The sequence below is a fragment of the Fopius arisanus genome, unplaced genomic scaffold (genome assembly GCF_000806365.1).
Source record: "Fopius arisanus strain USDA-PBARC FA_bdor unplaced genomic scaffold, ASM80636v1 scaffold00223, whole genome shotgun sequence".
NCBI lineage: Eukaryota > Metazoa > Arthropoda > Insecta > Hymenoptera > Braconidae > Fopius > Fopius arisanus.
The window spans coordinates 4,201-16,401 of NW_011887962.1; the positions used below are offsets into that span (position 1 = coordinate 4,201).

The window sequence follows — 12,201 nt, forward strand, 5'->3', positions numbered from 1 at the left end:
TTTGCACCTCAAAAAAATGATATTGTAATTTCTCATAATTTTCTGATTAGAATAAAACAAATATGTCGAACTGAAGGACATCTTGGTGACTGAGTATGTGAAGGGTGAGGCCCATGGGTGGTAAATCATCGTCCCACGTCGAAGATGACTGGATAGGATTGGCGGAGGCCATGTTGTTAGATTGATGAGAACTGGATAGATAAAGCTTACAAGAGAGAAATAAATCTCTTGAATTTTCTCTTGTCTCCTGGTTAGAGTTGGCTTTGGCTTCTTCTCGGTTTCTTATCCCGGATGATCTGTCGTCGACCCACGCTCTCTGTCCCCGGACACCCGTTTTATTTCCCTCCTCACAAAACTTTGGCCCCTGATACCTGAGAGATATTTCAGGTAGCGGAAACCTGAGGCATTGGAAAACGTGACTGATGCCATCTACTTTGCATAATATATTTTTCGTTATCTCGAATTCCGGTCGACGACGCGAGTTGCCGCGTATGCGGTGATAAAATTCTTCGGCAGTTGAGATGTTATCGGGGTAGATTGGGACTGGGGAAGTCGTGGCATCATCTTCGGGAGTGATAACTTCCAGGGGTCTGGATGAAATTTTTTTATTCGAAATCCTGGGGAAATTCTATGAAGAAAGGGTTGAATTCGTTTTTTAATCGTTCAAAATTTTGGAAGTTCATCGTTTATAAATCATTTAATTAATGATGACGATATTTAAAAAAAAAATTAACATTCCAATTAGCATATGAATCCCCACTTCCCCCGCCGCCTCAAAAATCCGCTGTTATGAATTTTGAATTTGACCCGAAAACCTTTTCGACGATAAAAAAAAATCGATGATGCCCCGGCCTAAATCCCAGATATAATCTTCCTCGAATTGAAATCTGATCCGCAGTACCAGCAATAAAGAAAAAGCGTCAACGAGACCTGCGATGTTTATCATAATTGCCGCGAGGTAACGAACTTGCCAGCAACATCCATTAAAAATCCCGCGAAGTTGAAAGAGAGAAGCTCCAGACTGAGCTGTCGCCTCGTGACTGCCAACATCACCAGGATATCGCGCCAACCAGGTTCTCTTAAAAAAACACCACGGGACACCGCGGAGTAACCCTTTCCCTCACCCTGGAGCCATCCTCCTCATCCTGAGAAGTTAAAAATCCCGGGGAAAAGACGCGTGCAGGACAAGAGGTGGTAAAAGATAATTTATGCGAAAATATCTCGTTGAGACGGAGAACACGAAGAAGGGAGGCCATCGAATTTATTTGCCAACCGAGAATTCTTTTCCTTCGGCCAATTAGCGAACTTTGCATCGCCTACGTAATACCACATTGTGATTTATTGCCGTATGAATCTACTATTTCGCAGCAATTGGATCTCCCCTGAACGCTTTACGGAATACCAACAATTTTTTTCCGTTACACCGAAAATTCACCTGCAATTAATTTATAATAGTAATTTAACCGGTAATTTTAGCGAGGAATTGACGATTGGAGAATGGAGAATGATAATCCAAAAATAATTTGAAGGGAGTTCAATGCAAATTTTCATTCAAACATTTTCGTTTTTTTCTGGACGATCGTGTGACAGTCAGGTGACGATCAGGTGACGGTCAGATGACGTGTCATGAAATTTTGTGAGTCGAGACTTGTGAGACTGAAAATTCACGACTCAACTGCAACCGTGAGAATGATTTACATACGAGACAAGTATATCATACACCAAACAACAGTCTCCGCACCACTGCACCTTCTAAAACTGATTCATGGCAGTTGAAGGAACGCTGAAGCTTTCCCCTCTGCACAACATTCTTCTTCTTCGCCCACCGAAAACTCCAGCCAAATACTGAAAATCGGTGGGCTAATGGGAAGTTATTGCACACCCCCGGGACATTCGTTGTAGAGAGGACGGAGAAAATACGAGAGTGATATAAACTGGAATGATTAATTGCAATTCGAGAAACCCTCAACCTCTTATTCTCATTAAAACGATTCCTCATAAAATCCGAAACATCGAATCTCTCATTTTACGGTTTCATCAATTTCAGGAATTTAATTATCCTTTAAATCATCCCCAAAAGTACCACCACGAATTAATTTAGTTCGTTAATTTCCCTTGATTAATTTTTTTTTCATTTCATGTTAATAAAAAAAAAATGTTTAATATTTTTATAATCGACTCGAAAAATTTGATATTTTTTTCAAAAATCAATATTTTTTTCCGATAAATCGATATTCAAGAGAATGAAAAAATCTTTATTCGGGGTTTAAAAAATAAAACGACTCGAAATTCCACCCCTCGCCCCACGTCGCCAATCCACCATCCACAAGAACTCGCGGATCGATACAACCGCCATCCCTGAAATTCATTTCTCCAGGAACCGAGGACTATTGCGTGCAGTTAGCGAGGAATTCGTGCAGGGAAACCTCATCCAGATTCCAGGAATACCATCAGCAGCTTTCTGATGTATATATTGCAACGATTCAGGTGGATAACGCGAGTGCACACTATTTTTCTTGTCTCTTTCCTCTTATTTATTTTTTTTTATCCACCGGTGCTACCGTGACCAAGTGGTCTGTCAGGCGACGGCTGCTCCCTCGCATGAGTCACGTGCAAAAGGTTTCGCACATGAAGTGGGGGAGATTGGTGCCGTGGAGAATGACAGGAATCAAGTTGTATTGGTAATAGCTGCAGCAGTGCAACCCTCAGGGCTGAAGGACTCGTTATCCTGACCGAGACGTACCTTTCCCTCTCCACAAATCGCACGTTCCGACGTCGAGTGGTGCGAAAGGGACCCCTGGGACAAATATCCCCTGTCACTAGAATAACAAAAAATGATGATTCATTTAATTGGAGAGGAAATGATTGATCAATTCTTCGGAAACACATTCCAAATGTTCACACACCATTTTTATTAATTTTTTTTTTATAATTACAATATAGATATAGAAATTTTTCTTAAAAGGACAATTCAAACATTTTCAATTCATGAATACTTGTTCTCGCTTCCATGAGAACCAGAAGAGCCATCGATTTCAAATACAGACAACTGATGAGGCCCTTAATGCTTATTTGAAGAATGAGCTTTGTCATATTCCTTCATTATTATTCTTCGGTTTTCATTCCATTGAAAGCCACACACGTAGGACACGGAAGAGAGAATGATGTGTACCTTATAAATGAATGGGAATAATACCGTACGCCCGGAGTTCCCAAGCGATATAAATATCACCACCAAGATGGGGTAGGAGTTGCTATAAGCGTGCATTTCAAAGTTTAACAAACGTTTGAACTAACACGATCACCGTACAATAACATTTCACTCCGGTCACGTGTTCCGGTTGAATCTCTATTATAAGAACCCGAAGGCACGCGTAAAAGTCATAAGTCTGAAATACAGCGAAGTAAATTACCGAGATTATTTATTATTATTTATCCCCTTGGGATCCCGTATAAGTGTTTTTTTTCTATTGATCAGAAATTACAACGAAAACCCCTTGATTGTTGCAGATTGGAGTGATGCCATACCAGTTATAAATCATCCGGAGGACGCAATGGGACGGAACCGAGTTCCGCTGACCAGTGGAGGAATGCCAGCGATTCTACTCATTCTCTTTCCCCTAGTCCTCACGGTGACAGCAGTACCAAATGTCAGATCGGAATCCGCAACGGGCCCGGCAAACAGCGTTGGTCCATCGTCAGGATCTTCATCAGCATCATCATCTTCATCATCACCCGTGTCATCGTCAGCGATAGGATCGCCGTCAAGTGGCAGTGCAGGTGGTGCAAGTGGTCTAGGAAATGGTCTCGGTGGTGGTACCATCGGTCACTCAGTGATGAGCGTTGGTTCTAACGGAAATGGCAGATGTGAGGACATAACGATACCGATGTGCCGAGGAATAGGTTATAACCTGACGGCAATGCCAAACGAATTGAATCACGACACCCAGGAGGAGGCGGGTCTTGAGGTGCACCAGTTCTGGCCACTTGTGGAGATCAAGTGCTCGCCGGATCTCAAGTTCTTCCTCTGCTCGATGTACACACCGATTTGTCTTCCGGAATACAGTAAACCATTGCCGGCCTGCAGAAGTGTCTGCGAGAGGGCGCGAGCTGGATGTGCACCGCTGATGCAGCAGTACGGTTTCTCCTGGCCAGAGAGAATGGCCTGCGAGCGGCTCCCGGTCCAGGGTGATCCGGAGAATCTATGCATGGAGCAGGACAATCACGCCAATAGCGGTGGTAGTGGTGCGGGTCATCCAAGCAGTCCACCAATTCCAGCTGCTGGACCGGCCCGTCCAACTCGACCATCAAAAACCGCTCCAGCACGCTGCAAACCTGGTAAGAATCAAAAAAACTGCCAAAATCCTCCAGGGGACAGAACAAGGGAGTGCGAGTGCCGTTGCAAAGCACCACTCGTACCCCTGGGGGTAACAAGTGTCGGCGGAAACGACCACACGGTTCTCGGAAGCATGCACGCGGTGGGAGTACCGATGTCCGGGGGGATCGGCCCAATGGTAAGCAGAGACATTGCACTGGGGAATGGAAATGTTCTAAAGAACTGCGCCCTACCTTGCCACGGAGCCTTCCTCACCACCGAGGAAAGGGGATTCGCAGCCGTTTGGCTGGCCCTGTGGAGCGGCCTATGCGCAGCAAGCACACTCACAACCGTAACCACATTTCTCATCGACACACAACGCTTTAAGTATCCAGAGAGGCCCATCGTCTTTCTCTCTGCTTGTTACTTCGTGGTATCTCTAGGATATCTGGCGCGCAGTGTCATGGGCCATGAGGAAATAGCATGCGACGGACCGGCCCTCAAGTCCGGGCCACAAGGACCCGGTGCATGCGTCACTGTTTTCCTCATGATATACTTCTTCGGAATGGCCTCGTCCGTGTGGTGGGTAATACTCGCCTTCACCTGGTTCTTGGCAGCCGGCCTCAAATGGGGCAACGAGGCCATAGCCTCTTACTCACAGTACTTTCATCTAGCCGCTTGGCTAGCACCCACAGCACAAACTGTCTGGGCGCTCTTGGCTGGTGGTGTCGAGGGCGATCCAGTCGCTGGTGTTTGTACAGTCGCACCTGGTGGTGTACAAACATTCATTCTGGTACCACTTCTAGTCTATCTCCTGTTGGGGACTAGCTTTCTGCTCGCTGGTTTTGTAAGCCTCTTCAGGATAAGATCAGTCATCAAACGACAACCAGGAGCCAAGGCTGACAAATTGGAAAAGCTCATGATCCGCATCGGTGTCTTCTCGGTTTTGTATACAGTGCCAGCTGGTGCTGTACTCGGTTGCTACCTGTACGAGTCATCATTCCGGCTTGAGTGGCTCCGTGGTATAGCGTGTCAGTGCGAGGCCCGGACAAGGCCGTACTATTCAGTTCTCATGCTGAAATACTTCATGGCACTTGCTGTGGGAATAACCTCGGGTGTTTGGATATGGAGTGGCAAGACAGTGGACTCCTGGCGGAGGCTCTGGAGACGTCTCTTTGGTGGTGGTGCAGCTGCTGGTGGCAATGCTGGTATGGCTGGTGTCACTGGTGTCAGTGGTATTGGCAGTGCAAGCATGAAGGGACGCTCGATGATGCCGAGCTATGCTGCCTCCGGTCCGGGCAGTGCTTTATTACCACCTGGTAGCGTTGCCAGTGCCTCTCAACATCATCTTCATCATCATGTCCTCAAACAGCCACCGCTTTCGCACGTATGACGTCACCAGTCGGCGGGAGGCGATATGAATACAGCGGGCTGCGACACCCAGCAGCAAAATCAGTTGCAGCACGAGAGGCCATCAGCTCTCAGCAACTACGGACCCATTTAGCCTTTCGCCTCAGCCTCAAGGAGGCATACGCCAGCACACACTGCGCCCCATACACCACATTCAGCAGCTACTATCTACTCGAGAAGATCATTGGCATCAACAACTGGACCATTGACCCCAGCGCATGGCCTAGCGCCTTCGTACACACAAGCTACTGATGTCTGATCTACAATTGGACCCGTTATCGGGTGGTAGTGATAATGCTGTGTGTGAGTAGAGAAACAGAACGCAACCGAATGGAATGCAATGAAAAACAACAAACAACTAAACTGCCATTAATATTTGCCGAATATACGTATAAACGAGGGACTCCGAAAAAATATGGAAGTGCCCGAACTCCGGGAGTCAATGTAGCGGTGATTTGATAAATCTGTCATTTCGACGTTCCTCCATTGAATTTTGCGGTCGGTTTCATGGACGATAATTTTCCTGTTGTTCATTCGAGTAACTTTCAAATAAATGTGAATAGAAATCATCCGAAAAATTGAAATCTCAAACGATTTGAAACTGAAATTGATGTGTAGAATTTCAGGATTTTTTAAATTTATTTGCAGTACGTCGAGGGGCGAGGGAAATATGTCGCTCATGAAAACCGCCCTATTGGTCATGTATCGAAGCCGGGGAATCACCGTCCGTGAAGACACGCCGTATTGAGATACTCTGGCTAGTGAGTTTGCGCGAACGTGAGAATGCGATGTTTTGTATGTGTGTTTTTTAATCTAAATGATCGGTATAGGGCCCCTCTAGTTGGCATCTCTCCTTCTTTATGCAATCTATGCTGCGATTATCTGATTTTCTTTTATACTTTATACTTGTGTGTCTCCGTGGACTCAAGTGCATGTCCGTCTAATGTGTATTCGTATTGTCTATTTATCTACTAGCCGTTTACGCATAGGTGTGTACTGATTAGAGGCTCTCACCTCGGTTTATCGTCAATTTATCGATTTTATCGGTGATAACGATTTGATAAGTCGACGGTGTGGGGGCAGCGGTAAGGAAAGTGTATAGGTTAGAAGCAGACAAATGAAGGTTTATAATGTAAATATATATTCTAGAGGTTAGGTAATGTACATAGAGGTGGAAGAATTTTCTTTGTACAGAGTTCAAGAGATTGGCAGGGTCCAGATGAAATAGAGAAGGAGGGATTGTTAGGATTCGAATTGTGTGTGAGTTTACAGGGAAATTGTGTAGATCCCAATGTTTTTTTACCGCAAATTCAGAGATATCAGTAATTATAATGTTCTTTCGTACTCAACCATAGAATCGTCAATAGATGAAGAGATATTAAAGACTTATCCGGTACCTTACCAGAGTCCCTTTCTTCATCCACTCCCCATTCGCGATTGTACTTCGCTGTGAGCTATTTTCTCAGGTGAAACTGAGGATAGAAAATGTAAAATGTATCAGTGGGGAGAACTCAGCCACGTGCACCGTAGAAAACATTACACTATATGTAACATGCGATTTCAGCGTGATTTAAGGGGTTTACAGACACAATTGGGTTTTATTCGATCTTTGTGAGGCGAACATTAACACAGTCCGATATAGTTGTGTAGTTGGAACAATTATTAAATACATAAGTACATAAATTTGTAAGTCTTTCCAGGTAATTCCGGTGTTGTAGGAGGTACGAGGGATTTTACGTTTTTTTTTTCCCATCGAGACGAAATTTTCACGCGCTGTTGGAATTTTTTTGGGTGATTCAAATTGGTTATGCATTTGAAATTATTAATCGGAGAGTCAGTTGTATGATTTCGGGTTTCAATTTTTATTTGGAAACGTCTCGAATTTTTTATGCTGTCATCCAAAAAATTTCAACAGCCCCGAATCTACTTTTCTATTCAGATCATGCTGACTAATATGACATACGCCCATTGAGAACCAGAAATTGCCTCAAAATACAAAAAAAAAATTGGTGTCTAGAGTTAAACGGGAGAGAAAAACAGAAATAACACGCGTGCGGTAAAAGAATCGTTATTGCCATGGAAAAATCATCGATTATTTAAAAAAAAAATTCGATTTTTTTCCACAAGCTGAAAGAAGAATTTTAGTTCTGATTATTTCTACAATAAATGAAAAATTAATTTATTTCGTGGAAATTCGGTTGGTGCTTCGACGATTTTCCGACCTCGGAGTAAAATGGACGAGATTTTTCTCCAGGAAACAAGAATCTTTTGGATAATGACGCAGTGAGTGAATGTGTAGGGATAATTAATTATAAAATGGAATGTCACTGAGAGTTGGTCTCACATATCACTTCGGAGGAGAGACAAGAACCTAAGAAAATTAAATCCCAGGCGAAAATCGAGATGGAGGAGAAAGACCAGAAACTTTGTAAACGATTAAAATTTGTAAGTCACTTAATGAAGCGATAACTGTCACGATGTCAATAAATGAATCGATCGAAAGACGAAGAAAGGGGAGAAGTAGAACCAAAAATTCAGCATGTCATCTCGATTGTTTAAGTGGAACTCTCTGGCTCTCTTTCCCCATTCCCTCCAATATTCCATCTTTTTTATGCAACTCCAGATATTTCTTCCCGGACCCCCTCCCCCCGCCAGGATTTTCGTATTGAATAAACGGATAGTCGTATCCAAGGGGGAAACACGGCTGTCCATTACCGCGTATGGTAATCAAAATTGTATACGATTTTTTAATACACTTTATTATTATTTAATTATAAAAAACAAAGGCTTTTACTTTTTCGTTATCCCCTCCACCCTCAATTCTCATTCAATCCAGAAATCAATTTCGCTGTGATTTTTTTTTTCTGCATTTGCACAGAGATTTGATGATAATGATTTTTGGAATAAAAATAGGATATTTCGTGACGAGTGGGGAAAAGTGGCTCGTCAATGGAGAAAATCTGGTGGTGGTTCAGCTGTGTCCAGGATGGTTCAGAATGTCTCGTCAAGGACACGGTAATCGGAGACAGAGAAACACCACGGGAATCGCCCCGAACCACCCTCAACAGAAAGGGCCCCAGACGATGCGCAGGGACTAAAAATTTATGGCCCACCAAGTGTTTCTCCGTCTCTCTCCATCTTTTCCACTTGAAAGTTTCCTGGGTCCCGCGTATCAACCGCCATAAACAACTTATACGCGCGGCAGTCTGACGTTTACCGCCCACAGTTGGCCCAGCGGCCAGATAGGAATCTCTTAGTCATTCGTACACGCTCGTTAAGCTAACCGCTTGCACAAGCCACCCGGAATTATTTTTCTAATCGTACCGCTATAATAAACCACAATTGATCGTTTTTTATTTTGGGTTAATTGTTAACTAGGAGAGATAACGACTGAAGTGCAGTATCTGCCGGATTATTACCGGTCCACCAGGGTCACCTTTTTCACCAGGTTTCGCTTCCGGAGGAACATCATCTTCAGGAGCAACTATCCGGTCTCCCAAAAATTCGGGAAATAATTTTTGGAATTTTCAGGGGATTAATTTTGTTTTTAAAAATTTTTTCGATGTCACGAATTTTAGAAAATGTTCATATAATATAAATGATAATGTGTTTAATTGTGTTTAATTGTGTTTAATTGTTATTATTTGATATTATGATATTTGGAATAATGATATTTTTTATTGTTAGTCAATGTGAATTTTTATGGAAATTCAGGGATTAATTGTTTTTCATTTGAAGATGATGAGAATTTTTATTTATGCAATCGTAAATTAAGAACATGACACATTGCGAATTTTTAATTAAACAAATTTTTAACAACGAGGGATTGAATCCCGTGGGATTCGTTTGAGCCTTTCCCAAAAAATAATAGATGATTCAAGACGTAGTTCAGGGGCAGGAGAGGGTTTTCATGGTCGGCTAATTAGTATTCACACACGAGGGAGGCTGAGTGCAGAGCAAATACGCCCAGGGCTATTCGCAGTATTCCGAAAAAAAAAAAATGAGAGGAGTAGAGAGGATGAAAAAAAAAGTCTAGGGTAACGCGACTATCGTGGAGACTGGCAACAAATATCAAAAGCCATCAGTAACGCACGACTCGTTATTGCCGGCCAGAATTAATATACCCGTTTGTATTTTTGCGGAGCCCTTTTGCTTCTGAGGGCATTATATTATCGCCAGAACAGGGTAGATCATCGAAGGCTAATGAGATATCCTCTCCGTTGTTCGAAAAATATCAATTCTTCACTCGATTGAAAATCAAATTGAAAAATAAAAATTTCTAATCCGAGAATTTTTCCTCGTCACTGGGGAGGTGCCACCCCCCGAGGTCTGACAGTTAAATCTGTCATCGCGTCATCGATTTTTTTTCGATATTTTCAGGTAACATGATCACCGATGGATCCCACTGATGGCGATTTTCTTTTCAATGAGATGAACCTCTCGTGTGAATTTCTGCGAAACAAGGGGCCAATTCGCAAAAGCACTTTGCATGGTTACAACCGTGACGCATTTAGACTAAACCCAGACAAGGTTATTCGGTATGTAACCCCCAAATATTTCAGAGAGTTGCCGACTCGGTTTATTTATCCGTTCGTTGAAATATTGATGGCATTCCCACGGATATTTGAATTTTGGGAAGAAATTGATTTTCAGGGGGAAAATGTGGGGCTGATTTGCCGCGTGAAAATGCGATATCGAATCTTGGGTTTCATGCGGGCATTGACGTCTCGCTGGGGGCAATTGAACCCGACAATAGACTGTGTCTTTCTCATTGGTTGTGGATGGCAGCCCTTTCGATATCATTCAAATTAGATTCATCGGTGGTACCGTTAATCCACAGCCTGTGACAACAGCTGCACGAACCGGCGAGCTACAATGATCGACTGCCCACTGGATCTGCAGTGAAAAAAAAATTTCTACCATAACCTGAACAAACATCGAGACTATCGATATCTCGAACGCCACTTGCTCCTCATTGGCGCAGTCTAAGGCGGCTAATTTAAATTCAGAACTCATTTAATTCTCACATTCAATCATGATTTTTTCATGAAGTTTCAATAAAACGTAACTTTTTAAAATAATTAAAAATAAAATAAAGTTTGTAATAAAATGAATTTTTCGGGAATAATTCCTAGAAAATAAGGATTTTTATTTTGGATCGCGATTATCGGTTTTTGGAGTGTTTTTTCGGAGGAATATCCTGTCGATCAATTGGTGGATCAGTCCGGCTTACCGTAATATTATTCCAAGCCCGCATGGGGCCTTTGACTCTGCCAGCGTGTTGAATAATGTGGTACGGTTTAATCTTGATATCGAAACACTGAAGAAACATTGGTGATGTTTAATGGGATGAAAACACCCGGTCTTTTACGATCTATATGCTTGTGGCAGACATCGACAATGAGATCGTTTCGTTAACTGTTGCAGTTTCAACTCGGAACGACCCAGCACGTGCTATTTCATGCATCTTTAATTGTCTTTCGTTCCAAATAATGAACTACAATGAAACTCATTCATGTCTTTACCGTCTTCTATTCAATCTATTCCTCCAAATAGATTGAAGACTAGAGTAATTTTTTCTCAACGATTATCCTTGGAAAATATTGAAGAAAATTTTTCCAAAGTTTGAGGATTAAAATTTTCAGTAAAAAATAAAAAAAAAATTGAGGGCGATTAATTGACAGAGAAAATCGAAGATAAAAAATGAATTATAATTTTTGTTATAAGAAAACTTATATTTTCCACAGCTTTTCGGAAAATTTCTGTCGATCCGAGAATTTTTTCTCGCCATACTGGACCTTGGCCTGAGTTCCTGATGAATTTATCATCGCATTATGGAATCATCATCATCTCCGGTAATTTTCAGATAATGACCGGTTGATTATCGCTGCACCAGGAATATCGTCCATCCCCTGTCATGTCCAGGGGATATAATACCCCTGCCCCCTAATCTGATAACACAATCAAATCGATAGTAATACGACTGGTCGAGTACGACTCGTCATAAAACTGCACGACATGTTAATAAAGTTTTTACGACAGAACGAAAACAGAATCGTGACGAGACCGTTCGATCGTACTTGCACTCTCGGTATATCAGAGGAATACACAATGAGTTTTATATACGAAACTTCAATCAATCGGCAGGAAGGTGGTACAAACGTCTCGTGTTTCTCCAACTGAAAAACAAATCACAAAATTATTATAAAAACAACTGGATGTCTAGACAAAACATGACTCCAATCCAAATTGTTATCACATTCCTAAATCCATAATTCAATAATCAACCAACAACTCCATTCACTAAAAATAATTATAACTATTATCCTCCTATAAAAAGAAGAATGAAAATCGATTGCCAAATGGCACTAGAAAAAAAATCGTGAAAATCCAACTGAATGAGTGATCGCCAGAACGAACCGCGAGATTTCGCGGAAATTTTCACGATTGCTGGAATAAAAAAATGGTATAATTTT

The 12,201-nt window shown here is 42.2% G+C and overlaps 1 protein-coding gene across 1 annotated transcript; it reads left to right on the forward strand.

The window, feature by feature from the left end:
* Positions 1-3,510: 3,510 nt before the first annotated feature.
* LOC105272620 (frizzled-2) lies at positions 3,511-8,476 on the forward strand (the record flags this gene model as incomplete). The annotated part of the gene is given in 1 exon segment (XM_011314819.1): positions 3,511-8,476. A coding segment is annotated over 1 exon segment (2,154 nt). The 3' UTR covers positions 5,709-8,476.
* Positions 8,477-12,201: the final 3,725 nt, after the last annotated feature.